A 22,962-nucleotide genomic window follows, 5' to 3' on the forward strand; every position below is an offset into this window, starting at 1 on the left:
AGTTTTTTCTGTGAAAACAAAACAGCCAGTCTAGGCAACCAATACAAAAACAGGAATGTTGTTGGATCATTCTAGTTGCTCCAGTTTCTCTCACCATAATTTTTCCAATCCATGTACTCACGTTACCTGCGAGTCCCGTAGCAATTTCGCTACTTTTGACTCGAAGCTGGGAAGTATACTCGTCAGTGAACGACTTTTGACATTGTACACCGCAGGGCGCTGTGGAGATCTCAAACCAGCCATGAAACTCCTCCAAAGTGCCTACGTGTTTTTAAAGGCTGGTTCTCTGAATGGGCCAAAACGTGACGACCAGCACTTATCAAGCACCTGTCAGATTTGGACCTGCTCAGCAGTGGCCAGAACAGGAAAACTATAACATAACAGTTGAACAGCATTACCTGTAGATCACTGGTCAGCTCATAACTAGCAGCCCGTCTGTAACCTTTCCTAAACAGGCCACTGGTCGTCTCTGGCTGATATTTATTTCAAGTAAATGAAATAATTAAGAAATTCTGGACGCCGACGACAGCAATTTCCAAACCGTCCAGGGAAATGTCCGCGATTACTTGCCAACGATTTCCCAAATGGCTCCAGTCAAATGACTCACCTTGGAAGGAGCGCCGGCCACGTTCCTCGTCGTCGCTGACCTGGTAGTCGGAATAGCCGCCGTCCGAGTCGTCATACGGCTCATCGTCAAAGTCAAGGTGGTGAATGCGCTTGTAGTCCTTGACCATGTACGAGGGCGGCTTGGAGATGCGTCCCGAGCGAGTGCGCGGCCGGTGCTTCTTCTTCTCCTCCTTCTCCTCCCGCGACAGCTCGGGCCCCTCGCTACGCGGGTCATCCTCCTCCACGACCCGCCTGGCGAGGCCCCGGCCACGCGGCCGACCACGACCCCGGCCGGAATAAGAACCGCGACCCCGGGTTGTCGTCGGTCTTGCAGTCCCACTCGGCTTGGCGCCCAACTCAGATGGATAAATAACTCTATAGATAATGCGCGTGTTGGTCTGTGGATTGAACACCACTGCCGAGCCGCCATTCTGGATAGCCTTGTTCACCTGCACGTATGGAGAGGCCAATCGAATGTTGAATAACAGCCAACAGTAGCCCAATCAATGCGATAAATGTCTAAGTATGACACAGTGGACATAGGCAGGCAGAAACCATCAAAATATATGTTCTGGATCAAATCAGCAATCAACAATACCTTGACCAGCGGAAGCACGAACAAGGCACAGAACACAGAACACAGCAAAACATAACCCAATCCTCGACATAGCCATGCTTGACGGTTAACACACCTCAAGCTCCACTTCCCACACACTGTAGCCACAATATTCAGCCACGTTTGTCCTTCCAAGGAAGTAACCATGAAAAAACAAAAACGAAAAAAGCACCTAAATGTGGGTCAGGCAGTCCAAAGAACTAGCAGATAGAAACTCTATCATCCCACAGAGCCACAGAAAGGCCCCACAATAATTATGTTCTTGAAACATTTAGAACAGCACAAAGAGGTGGGCAAAAATACAAACTAAGACAACATGGTGCCGACTACCAACTGAGAATGTGCATCACAAAGGTATCGGTCAGCCTACACAAGAATGAGACTGCATGCCCGCAATCTGAGCCGATTTCGGATTATCAATTCTTTCCACAAGAAAGGTACATGCTTAGTCTGCCTGCATGTGACTCATGTGCTCACAAAGGGCCGTTTACTATAAACTGTTTGTTCTTAACTTCTCTACATAACTGCGCTCTCTGAATAAATCTTTTTTTTTTCAACCGAAACTGGAGAAAGGGAAGCCATTACTGAAAGCTGGAAGTGACGTAGAAACGGTCACAATTGGACTCTCAGCTGCAGTAGCTGAGGCATTTGGATGGCTTTCTGCTGCTTGTAGAAACCTTGGCGAGTGGGCACGCCAATCTAATGAATTTACAGCTGTGCAAGCGAACACCAATTGCCAATACGGATTACAATTTGCTGTGACCTTCGTTTTCTGCACTGCTGAAGTGCATGCGACGTATGCTTTTCCGTGACGGCTACAGAACGTTTCAGCAGGGTAATTGAGGCGGAAATTATAAAAGCTTCCCCTCTATGACAAACCTAAGACCTCCAGGCTGCATTTTAACCTACGTATTTTTTAGTGCACACCATCTGAAGTCCACTCATCCACAATTAGCCCTGCTTGAGCGCAGTTCTCGAGTGCCTACATCATAAGTAAGTTGCCAGACTCTGCAACACGCTGCCAGGTGCTCAGGTCTGCTGCATGGCCTTTAAAACACTTGTAGCAACGAAACTACTTTCCCAAGAAGCATAAAACTTTGTTAAGATAAATTAAGATCCCCTGATCAGATTAAGAATATGCTTCCTTTCATAATGCTGCTACTAATACCTGAGTAAGCTCATAAGCTTGAGCTTTGACTAGATGATGGTCCTAATCCACGGCTCTATTTCCAGGAGACTAAAGAATGGAATATGCAACCATTGCCAAAGCTGTCAAACGCTCTAGAGCAGGACTTTTCATTCAGGTGACGCTTTGCACAACAACTACTAGAATGAAAGTACAGCGGGCCACTTCATTTCCATCAACATGCATTATATCTGGCTCCCTTCAATTCAAACTCTGCATAAGCTAAGCAGATGTTCAGTTCTAAGTTAATATTATTAACAGCCTAAGCACTGTTTAATGCAGCCATCAATTCTTATGACAGTGCCAAAGATAAAAACGCTCAAAAAGACAAAAAACTTGGCAAGTCGGTGAGTGCTAGCAACGAATGGAAAGTATGCAATCATCAACAGGGGTGAAAGAGAATTGTGCAGTCCCATTAGCCAATTTGTGTTGCAATCTGTCTAGGCAATGCATCACTCAATGCAAGGCACAAATTAAACGATGCTTTCAAGTGAATGTTAACAAGGCACACTGAGGAGGGGGACACCCAATGCCCAACAGCCAAGAGTAGCACTGATGTTACCATAATATGACTCTCAGAGCACCAACAACAAAATATGTCCTTGCAATTTGGTAAATTTGTGCTTCATTGCCTAGTTCAGTTGTTGTGAGAAACAAATCTGCAGGAAAATCTTGCGACATGGAGGAGCAGTATTGTATGCAGTGTGTTACTGCCTTGGGTGAAAGAATTATAGTGACAATGGGAAGATTATGACAAGCTGCCTCCTATCCAGCCACCATTCAGAACCACTCCCAAATTATTGGTCGAAATTTCCGGAGTCCTCCACTACGGCGTCTCTTATAGCCTGAGTCGCTTTGGGACGTTAAACCCTACAAACCAACCACTCCCAAATTATACACAAAGTGTCAGTGTCTTCATGTTTCAATTGAATTTTGATGTGTGGCAAAAAGACACCTTCATAGCCAACAAACAGGATGTACAAATACAAAGCTATTTCCAAAGCTGTTATATTTAAATTCTCTGCAATCAGATAGTGGGAATCGATTGATAAGGGTCAGTTTCTAAACAGTCTTTTTAAATGCATTCCTTTCCTGGACACCAAAGAAATATGTGCAATAACAGTGAACTACCCGTAAACCAGCTACACAGGTCAGGGTGAAACTCCTGGTCAACAAGTTTGCCAATACAAAGTGCTTTGGAGTTAATTCGATGCTGTGACTTTTACCGCGCCACTGCCTGAACTTCCCTCATTGGACAAGTGGCATGTACATCTTTGTCTCGCATTAACATCATTTTTAGAGACAAGAAAACAAAGTTAAGAGCCTTCTTGCCTTACCAATGCTTAAGACCTCAACATTTTGACCAAGATATGCAAGCTGCTCATGCTCACGAAAAAAACAAAAAGAAAAAAGAAATGGCTTTTTAAAATGTATTATACAGCTATGTCAAAAATTAGCATATATATATATATATACAGATTACATGTTTAGTTGCCATAGCATTTCTCAGAAATCAGAAGTCAAATGACTGGTCGCAAAGCGTTAAACCAATCAGCGGCTCAGCTGACGTGAACGTAAGTTAGCTTTACTCTATGTGGTGAACAGTCAAGGTAGACACGATGTGGAAAGCAACCTGCAAGTCGCATTCACACTTGCGAATGCGACTTGCAGGTTGCTTTCCACATCGTGTCTACCTTGACTGTTCACCACATAGAGTAAACCTAACTTACGTTCACGTCAGCTGAGCCGCGGATTGGTGTAACGCTTTGCGACCAGCAGTCGCGCAACTGGAAATCGAGCAGTGCCCGAATGGCCCGCGGCAGTAGCTTTTCGACTGATGTGACCATTTGAGACTGTTGCTTTTCGACCAAAGCAGTCGTGCGACCGCTGCAAGTCGCAAGTGTGAACGGGCCTTTATACCCCTGTCACGCAAGCAAAATAAAGTGCACTCAAGAGAGTGTCACAAAAAGTGCACTCTACAGCTGCTAAACAGCATAACGTAAGTGCACTTGCCAAAGTGTGCACTCAGGTCAGAGTGCATTCATCATTTTCAATCGGGGGGGCAGTTGTTATTCATGGTGTTTGTTGGTAGAGGGTTTCCGAATCATTGCCCGGTGTCAAATTTTAAGCTTTTAGTGTTTTACTACTTTAAAAAGCAGTTCTCTGAATGTCACGCTTGGAGGTTCCAACTTCTTTTTTAAAACATGTTTTTCAGTTGCCAGTTTCGTACCAATGAGTGCACTCAGAGTTCTTGTTTAGCACTGCATAGCGTAAAATCTTTTTCGAGCTGCGAAGTGCACTCCACAGAGGGGTATTAGTGCAGACTAACATTGGCAATTCCCGCACTTGATCCAAGGTTTTAGTTGCTAAAAGCAAAGAAGGCTGTGATGCTAACCTCAACCAACATCTAGCTATACATATTTATATACATAGCCACCAATAAAGCGGTGACAACTAACTACTGGAGTTACCAGCCAGCAGTGGCAAGCAGCACTTGCACAAATATGTACAGCTGTCACATAACGGACAGACAGACTAAACTAGCTCCGCTTAAAGCAGTATGGACACGGCTGAACAAGAAAACGTCAGGCCCACGTAAACACACAACTTTCCGGGGTATCGAAACGTTCCCGCCTGTATTAAGCCAACACAAGCATTTCGGCCGCACGAAAATTTGAAGCACACGACACACAGGGGCATTTTTTTTTTTTTTTTCGATTTTTCACCTGCTGCTGCTGAAGCACGTGGGCGATCTGCTGGAGCTGCTCCGGAGACAGCACTTGGGTCGAGTGGTACGTGTTGCCCTGCTGAATGATCTGTATCGGGTTTTCCGAGGAGCCCAGCGGCGCCGTGCTCTGCTTCTGAGGCAATGTGACGGGCTGAACATTCGATGCGGTCGGCTGGGTTGTCACCGGTGCATCACTACTGTCCTCATTCGCTGAGTTAGGCGCGGCTGTAGCATCCGCGGCGGTCTCAGGAGAACCATCCGTTACCATCTCCTGGTCCTCTTGGAGCGGTTGCGCGCCAACTACCGACCCTTCCGTCTCAACCGCCATCGGTTCGTCGAGCACGGAGCTTTCCCCGTTTAGGACGTCTCCGTTTTCGGCTGCTTCGACGGGTGCCGCGGCGGCTTCGGGCTGTACTACGGCGTCCCCCAAGTCCTGTACCAGCACCCTGGCGGGCGACACGTCGCCTCCCGCCGAATTGACAGTGGCGGGATCGTGAGCTTCGGGCGTCTCGACGTCACCCGTGCCGTCTGCAACGTCGGCTAGTGTCACCTTCTCGACGATCTGGCCGTCTTCGCCGACCTCCTGACGCAGGATGCCATCCGGGAGCTCTTCGCCGTGCAGCACGGCGACTCCGTCCTCGACTGAAGCGTACGCCGCCTGATCGTCGTACTCTCCGGAGGCTTCCTGAAATGCCTGTTGCAGGATGTCAGCGGTGGTGACGTCTCCAGAGACGGCCGGGGCCGCCTCGCCGGAGACGGCCCCATCCAATTTGCCGTCGGCCGCCGATGAACCGTCGTCTGCGACCGCTCCCGCGCCAACTACCATGAGGTTTTGTTGTTGTAGCTCCGCATCCGCCATCTTGGGCTCCGACGAGCGCCCTACTCATATGACACCTATATCGTTTGTAAAACTGTCGCGTTCCGGGCCAGTTGGGCCAATTAAAGAAGCGCACTTATCTTGGTGGCAGCTGAGACAAGGAAACAGGTCGCGGGAGTCGATGCCGAAAACCGTACGCGTTCTGCTATTTTCCCGAGGTCAGCACGAACATCCGCCATGACGCAGTTGCGCCGTTCGTTCGCTACACCGCCACCGAGCGCCAACTTTAAACGCGAGGGGGCGCTGCCAACATATAAAACTTTTGATGACCACAAACTATTAAGGTTTAGCTAATGTCTGCTGCATATTTGTAATTTTTAGGTATACAACTAAGTGTTCGGTAACTCTGGATATTTTATAAAGTAAAATTATTGGCTGTATCTGATTGTTTCAATATTCAAACAGCGTGTAAAATGAGCGTGTCACTGATGCTTAAGTTGTTCAGAAGATATGCAGTATAAGTAAAGCGAGAAACGAAACCCACAGTGCCCAGACGAGCCTCGGTGGTCCGGGGTGCGGGCTTCAAACCCGTAGCTGATTGACGTCAGAGTGGTTCGATTCCACCTTCTGGGCGTAACTTTTGCACCTTTCTTACGTGAAGATCCCTACGTATGTGCGAAGCAACTGTGCACAGCGCTGACCGCTCCAACACTGGGTAGAGCCGTCAGCAGCGATATTCTATCGCTGTTTTTTAAATCTTCGCTTCAACAATCTGTAGGGTGTGGTCTTGGAACAGAGTTCCTTGCGCGGCCTCGGTGGTCAGCAACTGTGCACAGCGCTGACCGCTCCAACACTGGGTAGAGCCGTCAGCAGCGATATTCTATCGCTGTTTTTTAAATCTGCGCTTCAACAATCTGTAGGGTGTGGTCTTGGAACAGAGTTCCTTGCGCGGCCTCGGTGGTCAGGGGTGCGAGCTTCATTCGAACCCGTAGTTGAATGCCAGATGGTTAGGTTCTTCTACCTTCTAGGCTTCAATTTTGTGTTCTCAAGAACGAACAGCTCCGACAATGGATGTAACATCTCGAAATGCTCTCTTCCACTTGACTTTAATCTGTAAGGGGTGTGGTTTTCGGCTTTCCGCTATCTACAGCACATTACTATAAATGATAACAGCGTTTATCGCACGAATAAGCGACAAATAATTGATAATTAAATTCCCCCATGCAGTTTCGCTCTCAACTGCCGAACTACAGCCACTGTAGTCGAACTGACATGCTTAGATCACGTCACGTGCACAAAAGTCCTTGATTTGTTCATTTTAATTCGTCGAAACTTTATGCGCCCCTTTGCGAAAGGAAATAAGCAGCGATCATGGCTCATTTTGACATGTCCCACTGACTTCGACATCATAACCAATCATAACTGCGCGAGAAAAGTTGTTTTCAAAAGCTAAGCTGAAGTAGAAGAAAAAACATTCACAAAAAATTTTTGTGTCTACTTTTTAAAATAAAATTTTAGAGCTCGCAATTTTGATGCGTCTGTCGCAAATAATGCGCATGCACAGAATTATATTGTGATAAAATTCAGGCTTACTTTGACCCACTCTTCCCAGACAACACACCAACTCCCAGGGACGTCCCGTTTAAATCCCTACATCCCACATCCTAACGGTAATCCACAGGACGTCCCTGCGAGCTCCCTTCTGGGCTATGTTCGAACCTCCAAAGAAGGATCTCCGTGGGACGTTCCATTTACTTGTCCTTTTATAAGACCATGCTAAATAGATTCCAGGGCAGTTGTAAGGGATCATGCACAATGTCGCACGAAAGTGAGTGAACAACAACACACAAATTCGCTTGAAATGTCAAAAACAAGACATACTGGTCATCACTATAATTAGAAATTGGCGCCGTCCCTGCTACGATACTCAACAGTTGCTAACTAAATTTCAGTTGTGCTTTTCCAAGAGTCTGTGTTGGGGGGCTCCAAATGATTGTTCATTGTGGTTTTTCAGAGCATATGAACAGCGAATGTAAGCTCACAACTGCATTAGCTGATGCATAGAAACTAGTTCCTTTGGCAAAATATCGTCTACGTTATCTGATAAGTGATTCAACATTTTCCGAAATCGAGGAAAAACTGCTCTCGGCGGCGTGCGCAATTTTCGCAGAAGAGAGTCGAAACGCTTTGACATGGTGCGTCATCTGTCGAGCAGTGAGGCAAGCTCCATCCCGGCCGTTGGCGCGCTTGCCTCGCTGCCCGACAGATGACGCACCATGTCAAAGCAGCGTTTCGACTTCTGCAAAAATTGTGCACGCCACCGAGTGCAGTTTTTCCTTGATTTCGGAAAATCTAGGCAAATACCGATGTTGAATCACTTATCAGATAACGTAGACAATATATTTGCTACTTTGTGAACGTTATTTCAGCTCGAATGAGGTAGTAGATTTTGCATAGGAATTTTTTAAATCCCAGTCCCCAAATATTCAAGACCCTGTATATAAAAGGCGGTCACGAAATATGCTGCGTTACGTGCAGCCTACCATGATATGAGAGGTAAGGTTCAATGTGAATCGTGTTCGCAAAAAGGGCGTGCATCAATTGCAACAGTTAAACGTAGCGCCAAATTATAACGGGGTACAACCTCGTGGCGCCCAACTAGCATGTGGGCCCAACTTCTCCGAAGAACGCAAACCATGCAGCTCTAACTATGCTTTATTTTTATTGTCGACAAAGAAATGAAGAGACTCAATTAACAGAATGTAGCATGTGACTTGGTTAACTGTCCTGCTAACAAAATATATAATCATTCAAGAGATTATTTTATATAGCCTTGCACATACACAGTCTATTGCTTGCACATATCAGGACCCCCTGCCTTGTATACATGGACTCGACAGCACCGGGTCGAGTAAGCGTCGAGTAAGTGAGGTCACCATTACTCGACCCGATTGGTGTCTACATGAACTCGCTTTCTAGCGAGTAAGTATCGCAGCGGCGCGTAGCGTCGAGATTTGTGGTTATTGTGCAAGTTTCTTACGGGTATTTAATTCCATTGCCTTTTACTATTGAGAGCTTCGATTATTCTTTTTTATCGTTGATGAGGGCTAAAAAGCATTCAACTTCGCTGACGCTCCTCGCCGCTCCGGTTGCTTTTTAATCCCAGAGTTCGCCATAACTCGACTCGCTGACTCGGCAGCGCCTACATGCTTTTAGACAAGCGGGTCAAGCGAGTTAACCTACCCCCTGCAAGCGAGTTAACGCGACCCGCTCCGCGGCTATTTTACTCGACCCGACTGGGTATACATGAACCCGACAGCTGGTTTTTTACTCGACAGGCTTACTCGACCCGACTCTGTCGAGTCCGTGTATACAGGGCAACTGTCACGTGGTGGTGACCAAGGTCGATGACACAAATGAAGACACAGGCTTGATGGAAGGTTTCGCGGCAATATAGAGGTGCTTGAGAAGTGTGGTGATCTCAAAATTGTGACTCCTCTATCTTTGCAAAATGTGAGTATGTGCGTCAGTTCTGCGTGTAATTTATCAAGAACCGCAGTTTCCGCTGTGTGCTTATATGCATATTATGTGACACCCAGTATATAGGCATGCAGAAAATGTGTATAGTAGAGGCAGCAGCCTGCAGAGTTCTACGCCCCCGAATATTACTTTGCACATGGGCTTTCATCGAGCACGTAAAATGCTTTTTAGGCAAATATTATTGCATATGTGTTGAATCGTTAGTTCAACACAAAATAATTATAACTAGAAATGTTGGGAATGTGAACTCCAGCACAGTGGCCTTCTCATTGGAATTCAACTCTGCCTCCAATTCTTCCCAAATCATCCCTGCCCTAATTGTCCCAATACAAATTAAAGATGGCAACTTGAGTCTGCTCATAACACCATGAACTGAAATTTATTTTGAGAACTGGAAACAAACGATTTTTGAGAGAACATATAATTGCATGCTTCTTACAGGCCTCTTCAAGACGGCCTAGAATCAAGCAGAGGAAAATATCCTAAACAATGTCCCAATAAGCTCCTAAAATACCCCCAACATGTCCCACCTTGGTATTGTTTGGGACACCCTGAGGAAGTCACTTCTTGTTTGATTTGGGATGTTTTGGAGATTTTTGTGGGACTTCTCTGGACTTTCCTAGGACATCAGAATCTCCCAAAATCGGAATCCCTGGGATGTACCTGGGATGTGTGTGTGTTGTCTGGGTTGTTGGCTGGCTCGACATCGGCCCGGTTGGTGGGTCGGCAGCAAGTCTGCTTCACATTTAAATGAACATAGATGCCAAATTTCGAGTGAGGCATGATCCCTGTCTTCGAAGCAGGCTGGAAAGCAACGAAGGAGCGATAAAAATCAATAAAGTTTTATCGATAAAGGATCTCAAGTGAGGACGACCTGGCCTTCACGTACGGGGAGTGCTGAAACAGCATTGGGAGAACACGAAAACATAAGAGCTACTGTAATGTTCCTGTATTTTTATTTTTATATTTTTTCATGTTTGTTTTTCTTTACTTCTTATTTTATTGTTTTAATTTACCACTATAAATTATAATCATCATTTATTAATATTAATATTATTATTAATTACAAGCGTCACTTTAATTATTATATATTTTTACATAGAACTAACATTTTCGCATTAATACTTGGTTTACAGGAAAGCAAAGGCGCAGTATCTGTCACACTTTCTCTGTGGACACGCGCGCTAAGCCTCGATCGTGGCCTCATATTTTTTGCAAGGGTTTCGTCTGAAGAAAAATGGCGATAGCGGTTCACACGTATACGGATGATGTTTTTGTATGAGAAAAGAAAGGAAAATGCACAGGCCTGATATTGACTGTAGCTGAGCCAAAATTTGCAAAAGTACGGTAATGGGGTCAGCTTCGTTTCATGATGTCACTTTAATTGTACGCGCCAAGAGTTTTGAGTAGCGTACGTAGATGCAACTTTCTTTGGACATTTTCGTCATACATTGTTTATTATTATTTATATATTGTTATTTTTCTTCTACCGCTTTTTTACATTTCCATTCGTAGCCGGACTGCGCAATGATCAGATCACAAACGCTGTCAAAAATCTATCAATCAACTACTGCTCTTAAAGATTGGTCGACAACTCCACCGGTCAGAACTGACCAATGGAAGCGAGGCCGCGGGGGGCTTGCCGATTGGTTTGTGACAAGTGTGTGACAGTTTTTGTGATTTGATCGTTGCGCAATTCGGCCCCAGGCTCTATAGTTTTCGGCTGCAATATCGACTGCAAGGTCGGCTGCAATGTGTTCAGGCAACAACCGGAGGTATATTATGCCGTTCATTTATAAATTGAACGAAAGCGAATTGCTACCGATGGCCAACATAGCGGCCACTGTGAGCACAGAAACCGCCGCGGTCAGAGCGAGGCCGGCGAAAATGTAAACAATGGGTGACGAATGGGTGCGGCGTCAAACGTGACGTTAATATGAGCAATCATCGTTTTTGTTTTTGTTTCTTTCTACCTGGGCTTCGGCTGGGAGCGCAGAAGGTACGCCAATAGACAGGAGTGGGGAGGGGGGGGGGGGGATGGATATACCGGACGTCGCTGGATCGGGACTAAACTTTCGGAAAACTTAGTTTGTTATCGGTTAACATTGAGGAACAGGTGATTGGGGCATGAGTGATCTGGTCGAAAAGTTTCGGGCGTTGAGGGTGAAAAATAAAAATGATTACATTTTAAACAATACTGCATCAAAGGAAAAAGAAAAAAAAAAATTTCCGCCGCCCCCGGGAGGGCTCGAACCTCCAACCTTTCGGTTAACAGCCGAACGCGCTAGCCGATTGCGCCACGGAGGCAGATACGCTCACACAGTCTTAATAAGCTATGAGATTCCTGGTCGTGAATGGGAGCGTAACCTGAGAAAAACGGAGAACAGAAAAAGAAAAGAGTGCGCGGGAACTTTTAAAGGCGATCAACGTGGTTTATCACGCCCCTACCTCGAGATCCATGTCGGTGTAAATAAAGTCTTCTCTCTCTTCTCTCACGTGTTATAAAGAGAACATATGCCCAATTCACACGCTGGATTTTGTGTATCTTTGTATTAGCTCGAGTCTTAAGATGAGAAGGCTTTCGTTAAAATTATTAATACCGCTCAATTCGTCATAAAATTGAGTCTGACGAAGTATGCCGTCGCCCAGCTCCAAATGGCCGTTGCATTGGCAACTTTTAGGCCTCGTTGCAGGATACAACTTGCACCATATGTTGGCAAAATGGAGATGACAGAAGTGATTACACTTGTATGTCGTTTAGTGGTCGGTGAAAGTGTGCATGGCACTATAATTGATTGATTGAAATCACTTGAATGGGGTGGAGAAGAGCGTCGGCTGATGTGGTGTATCTCCATTATGAGACCGCCCAGCGCATGCAGCCGAACGTCCCAAGCTGCAGCATGACGAGGAGTTTTAGTTGAACACGTGCGCCCTAGAAAAAGCCAGCATATGCGTTCAACAAGGAAATGTTAGTGGTGCAACTGTTGCTAGGACTCCGCCTTTAATCGGTAAGAGTGGTATACGGGATAGGTGATAACTCATACTTAAATAAATAAAAAAAAAAAGCAATGCTGCACGGGCGGGCAGACAAAGACAGGACGACACGCGCTACCTTATCTGGTTATGGCGAGCAGCTGGGGAACAGCCCAAGCAGCACACCAGCATTGGACCACCGGTGGTCCAGTGTTGGAAAACATCACCATCACATCACTAATTATTACCTTAAAGACCCCCGGTTCGGGGGTATTACATAAGGGGTGGGTACATTGTAGGAAAATTATATACAAAATAAACATAAGGGATGGTATACGTATGATGATTATATACAAAGTAAACATATTATTGGTTGAATATGGCAGTTATACAATCACAAAATGTGGATGGGCAGATGATTCCAGCAATGTCGTGTGGAAGGCCATTCCAGTTTACGGCTGAGCGAGGAAAGAATGACGCATAGATTTCAATTTTAGTGGAAATTACTACTTTTTCTTACATTGGACCATCGTTCATGCTATCTCTGGTCCAATGTTAATCCACAATGGCACTACCAATACGCATTTCCTATTGGCGTGTCCATTCATAGCCCGATTATGAAGGCCCTCCTTCTCCATTGCATTCCCAAGGTTTGGAAGCCAGTCGTTTTCCTACATGGTCATATCAGTGGCTTTTTCATTTTTGTCCCATTATAAACCTGGGCATCCCGTAGGTATTTACAAGTCTTGCAGCAGTTTTCCTATGGATACGCAACTAAATTTTTCTATTTTACTGTAAGGAGGGCACAGTTAAATCCCCACTGACTGATAAGCCTGTCATTTTTATCCTCCTGTGGCAACGAGTGCAATGAACCCTTTTACTCGCAAGCAACAACGCATTCAGAAAATAGGTAGCAAAATGATTCAGAATTTTTTTTTTATTTGACTCTTCGATACGTGCATTCATGTAACCCAAATAATTGTTTTGTACTACTGCTACTACTACTACTACTGCTACTACTACTACTACTACTACTACTACTACTACTACTACTACTACTACTACTACTACTACTACTGCTACTACTAAAACATGCATATCTTTAGTCATAAAATTTTCAGCTACCTAACTTCGATATGTTTTGAGTAATTCATAACCAAAGTTGGCCAAGACAGCAAAGAAGATAAGCGTGGCACTCTACCTCTTCGTCATTATTGATTCTCTGTGCCTCGAAAAAAATTTTGGCAGCAAAACAAACTGCAAATCTCTTCTTTCTAGTCACCAGGAAACAACATTGTCACCGAAAGACGTGGAAAGTAGCAGAACAACCCAGCTGGTCTTTTTAATGATGCCAAGCTCGAGAAAGAACACGACGCTCGGTCACGCGCCAAGACATGGTTCGGCCGTTCGGTCACTTGGTGGCGCTAGAAAAGGCACATCAGTGTGTCATTGCCATCTCACTTCTAAGAGGCATCGACCCGATGCCGCACACGTACAGGAACAATGGATAAACGGGGCAAGTTAAACGGACGACTCTCTGGCTTTGGTCTGGACTCTGGAAACAGTTTAACGCTCGCCAGAATGAAGCCGTGTGATAAATAACACGGCTTCATTCTGGCGACGTGAGCAACTTCAGACTTCGGCTTTCGAGAGGAGCGGACAGGGAGCACCACGTATTTTACAGCGCTGAGGCGGCGGAGCACCTTGTAGGGGCCAAAGTAACGCCGAAGAAGCTTTTCAGAGCACCCTCGCAAACGAATTGGGCTCCACACTAGACTTGGTCGCTGGGCGTGTAAGTCACCTCTCTGTGACGCAGGTTGTAGCGCTGGGCGTCATGCTTTTGTTGGTGACGAATTTACTGTCGAGCAAGTTGGGGCGCGGCTTCTGCGTCACGAATAAATTGTTCAGCACCCACGGCAGTGGAGGGAGCAGAATCCGGAAGAAACATGGCACTCAGCATAGTCAATTCTTCGCGTCCATACGGACCAAAATGAAATTAAGTGAAGCGTGTAGTTTCATGGAGCACAGTGTTGTATGCGAATGTGATGTACGGTAGTATTCGGTCCCAGTTCCCATGATCGTAGTCTACATACATGAAATCATATTTCCGCAATTTTCTTGTTCAGCCGCTCAGTCAGAACACTGGCTTGAGGATGGTATGCTGTTGTTTTGCGAGGAGTGGTGTCACTGAGTCGAATGACCTCGCTCGTGAGGGTAAACAAGGTTCCTTTGTCGGTTAAGAGTACTGTTGGAGTACCATGACGAAGCACAACGTTGTGAATGAAGAAATGGGCAACTTCGGCTGCGGTACCGCAGCCTCTCACAGTATGCCGGCTATAAGGTAGTCAGTGGCAACCGCTATATACCTTTTACCCATGAAGGACTCCGGAAATGGGCCGAGTAAGTCCATGCCGACCTATTGAAATGGGAATTTCGGAGGATCGATAAGCTGCAGAAGCCCATGCTGGTTTAGTTGGCGCGCTGTCTTCCACCACTGGCACTCACGACTAGTACGAACGTAGCGGTGGCCAGTAGTACATTCTGCGTATTTGTGCCATCGGTGGGATAAACCGAGATGGCCGGAAGAAAGGTCATCGTGGTACCCACGAAAAACTTCGTCGTAGATACTACAAGCAGATATTCAGTTTCTGTTGGACCGTACTTCTTAGAGCAAACTGTCTCGCAAGCAAAATGGAACAGCCCGCGCCTGAAGAGCCGATGAGGAGATGGCATGGTTCCTTCGATGTATTCGATGAGGGGCAGAAGTTCGGAATCGGTCCGCTACTTTTGGGCCAGGGTGGACGTCATGATAACACCGAGGAAAGCGGAATCGTCCCCGGAGCCGTTCGTGTGGCAGGAAATAGGGGCGCGGGACAGACAGTCAGCATCGCTGTTTTTCTGGCCAGACAAGCACGATCGTAATGTCAAAGTCTTGCAACCGAAGACTTCATCGAGCAAGCAGTCCCGATGGATCTTTCAGGTTTAAACCACTTGCCAGCCAACACAGTGAGTGATGGTCGCTCACGACGCGAAACGGGCGGCCGTACAAGTACGGGCGAAATTTCATGACTGCCCACACAACAGCAAGGTACTCTTTGTAGTTGAATAATTAATTTTGGAACGGGGCAAAGTGCGACTGGCGTAAGCAATTACGCATTCTGTACCGTCCTGCCACTGAACAAGGACCAAACTGAGGCCAACGTTACTGTCATCCGTCTCGGCCTCTTCGTCTAAGAGACCAAGTATATACATGACTATATTGGAGACGGGGCTTGAGTTCCGTGAAGGCGTTTTCCTGGTCGTGGCACCAAAAGAACGGTTTGGTGTCTTTTGACAGGCGGGTTAGAAGCTCTTGGAGAAATTGTGAACAAACCTAAGATAGTAGGCGCAGAGGACGAGAAATCGGCGCAAGCTCCGTTTATCCGTCGGCTTGGCGATATGCAGCTACAGCGTCTTTTCTGGGTCTGGGCTAACACGCTGACAATGTGGCCGAGAAAATTCAGCTCATTAAACGCAAAGTGGCATTTTTCAGGTTGCAGATCGGATGGCCCCGAAAACAGCGCGCAAGCGTTTCAGACGGAAGGTGTCCGAGAAAATCACAACGTCGTCGAAATATACGAGATATGACTGCCACTCAGGCCAGAGAGCACGGTGTCCATCATTCGTTGGAATGTGGTAGGGTCCAAGCACATGGCCAAACGGACGCACCTAAAACTATGCAAACCAACTGCGCAATGAAGGCGGTCTATTCTCGGTCTCGCTCGTCAACCTCTATTTGCCAATACCCACTGCGGAGGTCAACCCTAGCAAAAAAATCCGATAGAAAACTAATAGCCTATCAGATTATTGATATTGGTTTTATAGGTCTGCCAGAGTATTGGTCTTATGTGTATCCTAGCCGATTGGTTTTACAGGTCTACTGGAGTATTGGTTTTATAGGTCAATTGTTTACTGGTCGTATAGGCTATGGTTTTATCGGTCCTATGGCATCTGATAAACTGATATGTCTGTAATGCTAGTACACCCATAGCTGTCAATAATCTGATAGACCTACAAAACCAGTAGGCTTCCTATTGGTTTTGTAGGCCCTATGGAATATTGGTCTCATCGAGTAGCTGCGGGTGTTTTACCTCTCCGGACACCTGAAAGGAGAGGGCAGCTATGTTCCATTTTCTAGGGATGAGTTACGCAGCAGGTGCATGTATACACATTTTAATCCACAATGACAGCGGCAACGCATACTGGCACATAATCCAAACATTGACAGCATCCAGGTAGCCCTCGATTCCAAGATTGCGGATTTCGGCCCGATGATGTAGTCTCTCGAATGCTAAGGCACCTGAAAGAAATAAAAAATTGCGTTACAGCTTGAAAAATAAGCGATTTCAAGAACACGACACCACCATGACTTCAAAAAATCGGTCCACACATATACCGGCAACCGCGATTGCGCGCGTCAGTTAGGAGAGGCGCCGCCATTACTGAACGCCGAGGTAGCTGCTGAACCAGCATTCCGCCTTGCGCCTCACCACAGGTTCTGCCACTTAAACACAGTGCGCACGATATTCGAAAACAGATTAACGCTAAAAAGTTTCATCAATAATTTCAAGAAATCGTGCCGACAACTTTAAAACTCGACGCTGCGTTATATCACACCGCGCGATTCAAATTCCTTTGTTGGCGTGCAGGCAACGGCATTCTGCAACGCAAAGCCACATCATACACTGACAAAGTATAAACGTCAGCCCGAAGTTGCAAGTGATGCACACGCACCTGATCAAAAGCTGAACGTGCGCTGGAACGTTGATATCCTCGAGAAGCACCCCGAAAATCGGCAAAAACTTATAAACACAGGGCACCGACCGAACTGCCGCCCGATCAGCGATCGCGCCAGCGCCAATGCCTCTACGGAGCTGCGCATGCGCGCCCAGAGGAGAGGTGGAAAGGAGGATGAGAAAGGCCAGCACGGGAACGCTTGCGCGGGAGTGGGAGTGAGAGAAAGAAAACCTACCTCTCCGCTGCGACGAAGTGCCGCCGGCATCGCGCTACCGCCGCTACCTCGTCGGCAGCTCGAGCCGTACTCGTCGCGTGCTCGATGTCGACTCCTCTCGCTTCGGCGGCGGTTGCAGCGTTGCAGTTGCTTGGACGCGCGCCTCTCAATCCATTTCACCGTCCTGCTCTGCACATGTAGGTGATTGTGACTGAGCTGGGCCCCGACAGAACCGTGCTATATCCGCGTGCTTTCCCATCTCCATTCAGTGATCCAGTAGCAACAGCGTCGCGCGTCTTGCGGCTCCAACCGTACGTAGTTTGTTGAGACCGCGCGCAGCGTTCTCAATTGTTATTGCGGCTAATATTGTACGTTACGGCAACACTCAATAAACGGGATGAATGCGTGAGTTTTGGGGATGTGTCCGAGATGGAAAAGGAAACAATGACAAAGACCTAAAATCTCCAACGTACTGATCCTGCATGCAAGATCCATAAACAAAGGCATACTGATGTATCAGACACATGAACCAATATGTAGTGGTCTATAAGACAAGCATGTATCAGCCTATAAGATGTATGGGCTTCTGCACTGGTCTGATACTTTTCTTATACAACCCACAGATAAACCTATGAAACCAATACTATTGCCTATTGGACAAATATGTACCAGTCTATAAGATGTATGAGTTTCTGAATAAGTCTCATAGAAATGCAGATAAAACACATAGAATACCTACAGAACCAATACCGATTCTTATAAAACCAATAACGCACCCTATTGGTCTTTTTTGCTAGGGAAGTGACGAAAAGTAAGTGGCAAATGGCGAAGCCGGTCGAGGGAGTCGTTAATGCGTGGCATGGCCGGGCACACGTCTTTTTTCGTGACGTTGTTGAGGCGTCTGTAATCGACGCAGAACTTTAAGGTTCCATCTTTCTTCGTAACGAGGACAACAGGCGAAGCCCATGGGCTCGCCGACGGGTGGATAACATCGTCCTGGAGCATTTCTTTTACTTGGCGGCGGATGCCATCAAGTTCTTTTGAAGACACCCGGTAAGGACACTGATATAGTGGTCGTTGTTCGTCGGCAACTATAATTCGGTGCTTCGTTAGTGATGTCTGTCAGACCTTGGAGGTTGATGCAAAAGAGTCGCGGAAGGAATTGATAAGGTATTCTCCACGCAGCGTTTCTGATTGGCTAAGAGCTGCAAGTTCACATCGATATTAATGGCTGTATAGGCGTCGCATCGTTGAAGACCGAAGTGTTGGATAAAGCGCAATGGCCCGTACACTCCCTGAGTTCTTAAAAATAAGCGACCGTCGTGTTCGCCGTTAAACGTTGGGGTTCACGCGTGCAGTTTGACTCTAGGACTTCGGCTCGCCCATGGAGAAGTTCTACAAGAGCCCTATCCACAAACTTGTGGGAAAAACAGTGGCATGTTCGCTTCAGCAGTGCCACGCGTGCCGGTGCTGTGATCACATTCGATGGTGACGAACTTGCTATCGCGCATAGAGATCGCTATGGAGTCGTCACATACGCGCAACTTGTTTTCCGGAAGTTCGTGTTGCTATCAACGGCTCGCTGGGTTGAAAACAATATCATCAGCTCCCGAAGGTGTATTACCGCACCATACTCTTGAAGAAAATCCATACCGGGAATCAGACCTTTTGAGCACTGTTGTAATACTGCAGAGGTGCTAGTGAAAGTAAAACCGCGGATTAAGCGGAAGTGCACACGCCACTCGGCGCCAGCCAGCCAGCCAGGCACACACGCATGCGCACACTCACGCACGCACGTACGCAGGCAGGCATGCAGCACTGTCCCATCGGCACAACTATTCGGCGCCTATGACGCCTTTCTTAAGCATTTCACCCCAAACAGCCGAGGGGAAAGCTTGTACCCATTGAAAGCCCGTGGGTACTCGGCGGTGCAGGGATCGAGCCATGGTACCTCCCGAATGGGAGACGGGTGCTCTATCACAAGGCCAGCGCTTCGGTCTTTCTCTACACTCTGCTAATGGCAGGAACCAATGACTAGAGCCAATCATGTTCTTAACGGCTGACGGCCTATATTAATTTAATGTCATGCCGTTCGGTTTGTGCAAAGCTCCAGGCACTTTTGAGCGCATGATTGACCCATTCTCCGGGGGCTCAAGTGAGAGATGTGCCTCTGCTAAATGTTACCTACACGATGCTGTTGTTATCCTTGAAATTGATGGCGCTGCCTACAGAGGGGGATCGGCCAAGGATTGGGGTGCAGAGAGATTATTGAGACGTATATAATTACATCGCCAAAATAAAATGATTGCCAGCGAAGAGAGAAGGAAACGAAAAGATGAAACACCGAAATAAAAATGAAAGATTATAACCGGTGCAGGAAATGAACACAGAGGTTTGTAGCCTTGCAGTGATTAAATAAAGTATATTAGCAAGGCAGATGTTTAGATTCCATTAGGAAGTTTTCAATGGCGGTAAAAACAGACCTGTGGCTGTACTAAGGTACAGTATAGTTCCAAACGACAATAAGATCTGGCTGCTCAAATTAAATGGAAGCTGATTTTCTGCTTCACGACATGATTTTCTGCTTCACGAATACCTGAGATACAGGCAGTCATCAGATGCTAATGGATTCGGTTTGCATGCTTAATAAGCTGCGTCTGCAAAACCACGCTGCTGTTATGTGCGCTGTAGCCGGGAGGATAGGTAACACGAGGCCATTGAGACTCCCAGGGTATCAGCAACCACACTGAATGTAACATTGCTGTGACTTTGTACCCGCACCATATCTACGAGGCTCAATGTGAAGGGAGCTATGGAAGAAATGTGTTTAAAATTGCAGAATCTATATTAGAAAAAAAGCAACAAGCATAAGGAATAAAAGTAACTGCAGCCCCTGCTCCTCTGCTCTTTTAGCCTCCCCCTTTAATCCCCCCATTTCCCTTCCACAGTGCATGGTAGCCAATCGGAATTATTTCTGGTTAACGTCCTTGCCCTCCGCCCTCTTTTCCTCCTACTACTCGCCGCCCCTGCTGAGTAAGGTGGGTCTAGTTTGCGGAATGCAAGCCCCCCGACCAGAAACTTCGCCTGGAAAATTGGGGTGAAATGCGGAAGTCGGAAAGAAAAAGTCCAGTCTAGAAGCCGACAGTATATTCCCATGCCTGTCTCATCATGACAGTGAGAGGAGTCAGTTGCTATCGTTATGCTGTTTGGAAGGCTTTGTAAATAATCCTCTAATATTCAATCTAAAATGCAAAGCAATAAATATTATATTACAAAGGTGAATTGTTTCTGGAAAGCGGGCTTTATTCAAGAAGGTTCAAGAAGCTCCCACCGACTCTGATGATGGTTTTTATGGAGCATGCAGATACACGGAAAATTCTTGCATGTTGACGTTCCAGTCGTGAAAAATGAAGATTTCACCAGGGAGGCGACCGTCTCAGCAGTTACACGCGCCGATATTGACGGTGCGCGGGATCTTCAGTGCAAAAGACGCCTTACAAACGACAGCGTCCATCCGGGACTGCATTTTTACTTAGGCAGACTGAAAGGATATGTGAACTAAATGAATCATGCTAACTAATGGAGATTTTTACATTTTCTCCTGCAACAAAATCAACATTGTAAGCTACTTTCCTCTCATTAACTGTTCCCAAATCTCTCATTTTTTTTGCATAACCCACGGTTATAACAATTATCCCAAGTAGCACAGCGTGTCTTTCTCCCCGTCTTCTCTTTATTATTATTACGGGGTGGCTGCTCCTGTCCTGACGGGGCCGGGACTGGTAGGTCACCACCGCTTGCGGCGGGGGCTAGTCTGCCACCGGATTTGTATCTGCTGTAGGCCGTCATTGCACCTGCCACCGCTTCGGTGGTGGACAACAGCTATTGCGACAAGCGTCTTTATCTCCCTCTTCTCTTTATTTCTTTCTTCTCTATTTTCTCTTCTGTCCACACAAGGCAGCGGAGGTGGCTCAGCTACAGAGACAGTAGCAGGCCCGTGCATTTTCTTTTCGTTATTCCTACAGTCGCACAACAACAACAACCACTAGCTATTATTCATACACAGCGCTGAAATAAATTTTCAGATCAACATTTAGGGGGTAATGTAGGCCACCCATCATTAATATAGTGTTGGGAATAATTTTTTTACGTTGATAAGTATAGAATGCAAGGTAAAGAAATAGGGCTCAATGTTTCACGTTTGATGGTTAATGAAACTTGGGCGGCCCCGAAAATGCCAGATTCAACCTAGGGAAACACATGAGCCAGCCCAAATCGGCTGGCTTCCGCAAAGCCCGCGCCGGTACAATTCGAGTATTGGAAGGATTAACCGACATGAAAATTAAAACGTTGATCAATGGGGCAGCACGCGTCTGTGCGAAAGTGGCCCCATTAGTGATTTTGGTATGCTGCTCACGTTCGGCTATCTGGACTGAATGCGGGAAACCCTATTTGATTTGCCCACACGGGTACAAATCGGGACCGATCTTGGCAAAATCGGGCAGCCCACGTGGGGCCCCTGTGGGCACGAGTTGCAAATCCCACATGGGGCCCGTATGGGCTGCCCCTTGGGCCCAGCGTGGGGCCCCACATGATAGCCCACCTTGTGCTGCTTGGGATTTGTTATAACAGTGATATTGTAGCGAGAGCTACATTGGCCCCAAAGTCGCATTTTCGCTGTGGCGGTGGCCACGCAGTGGTCGCAGCGCTCCTTGTTACATGCCCTGCCCATACCAATTCCTTTTTGGTTTTGACTAGGCTGTCATTACCTCGCGTTGGTCACCAGATCAAAATTGCTTTCTTAATATTTCACCAATCATTCTCATGGCTTTCTGCATTTTCGTTATCCCTTTTATTTAACCTCCACTTTTCTGCTTCATTCGCGAGTATGAGTAAGACAGCTGTTGTATTTTTCCTTCATGGCCATTGTTAAACTGCCATTCGTAGTCTGAGACTGCCTGCCAAATGCACTCCAGCCCCATTCTTATCCTCTTCGTTTCATTCCCCTGATCGAAATCTCTGGGTACCGTATACCTTTCCCAAGGAAAGGTACTTCTTTTCAATTTCCAACGCTTCACTACATATCGTAAACTGCTGCCTCTTTTCGAGGCTGTTGAACATTTAGCATGATAATCCTTCGATCCACCGCTATGCCTTTTGCTTCTCCGGGTTCGTCATCAAGCTTTGCAAGCCATCCCATCAGTTAGCAAATCGATGTGAACGGAGAACCGTTTATTACTATATATGATATTCTCTATTAGCTTTTACTCCTGGTTTTTCCTAATCGAGTTTTCTGAATACTTCCTGAATACGCCCGCAGAAGAGTACCGGAGAAATTTTGTCTCGTTCCCCGACACCTTTCCTCACGAGAATTGTATTGCTTTTTTTACGGAGGACTAAGGTTGCTGTGCAGCCACCACAGAACCCGTCAAGTACTTTGACATATGGCGCATCTATACCCCGATTTTGCACTATCGCAGTGCTATACCACAAAGAAACAAGCACA

General features: G+C 46.5%; 1 protein-coding gene, 1 long non-coding RNA gene and 2 other non-coding genes across 5 annotated transcripts in view; 1 reads left to right on the top strand and 3 right to left on the bottom strand.

Moving 5' to 3' along the window:
* The window catches only part of LOC146173000 (uncharacterized), a 32,771-nt gene extending 26,546 nt beyond the window's left edge, over positions 1-6,225 (bottom strand). For both annotated transcript variants that reach the window (XM_084583821.1, XM_084583820.1), the window contains exons 1-2: positions 5,135-6,225; positions 608-1,055 (exon numbers count right to left, since the gene is read on the bottom strand). In XM_084583821.1, coding sequence (XP_084439947.1) covers positions 608-1,055; positions 5,135-5,995 — 1,309 coding nt within the window. In that variant the 5' untranslated portion in view covers positions 5,996-6,225. The remainder of the gene's footprint in view (positions 1-607; positions 1,056-5,134) is intronic.
* A 275-nt stretch (positions 6,226-6,500) lies between these two features.
* On the top strand, positions 6,501-6,587 carry TRNASTOP-UCA (transfer RNA opal suppressor (anticodon UCA)). The gene has a single exon. It is a non-coding gene; the product is annotated as a tRNA-Sec (tRNA).
* A 5,139-nt stretch (positions 6,588-11,726) lies between these two features.
* On the bottom strand, positions 11,727-11,800 carry TRNAN-GUU (transfer RNA asparagine (anticodon GUU)). The gene has a single exon. It is a non-coding gene; the product is annotated as a tRNA-Asn (tRNA).
* Positions 11,801-16,662: 4,862 nt separating this feature from the next.
* LOC146173003 (uncharacterized) lies at positions 16,663-17,362 on the bottom strand. The gene is made up of 2 exons (XR_014701991.1): positions 17,240-17,362; positions 16,663-16,805 (listed from the first exon to the last, which is right to left on the bottom strand). It is a non-coding gene; the product is annotated as an uncharacterized LOC146173003 (long non-coding RNA).
* Positions 17,363-22,962: the final 5,600 nt, after the last annotated feature.

The sequence above is a fragment of the Amblyomma maculatum genome, chromosome 11 (assembly GCF_055883805.1).
Source record: "Amblyomma maculatum isolate TAMU_Amacu chromosome 11, ASM5588380v1, whole genome shotgun sequence".
Taxonomy (NCBI): Eukaryota; Metazoa; Arthropoda; class Arachnida; order Ixodida; family Ixodidae; genus Amblyomma; species Amblyomma maculatum.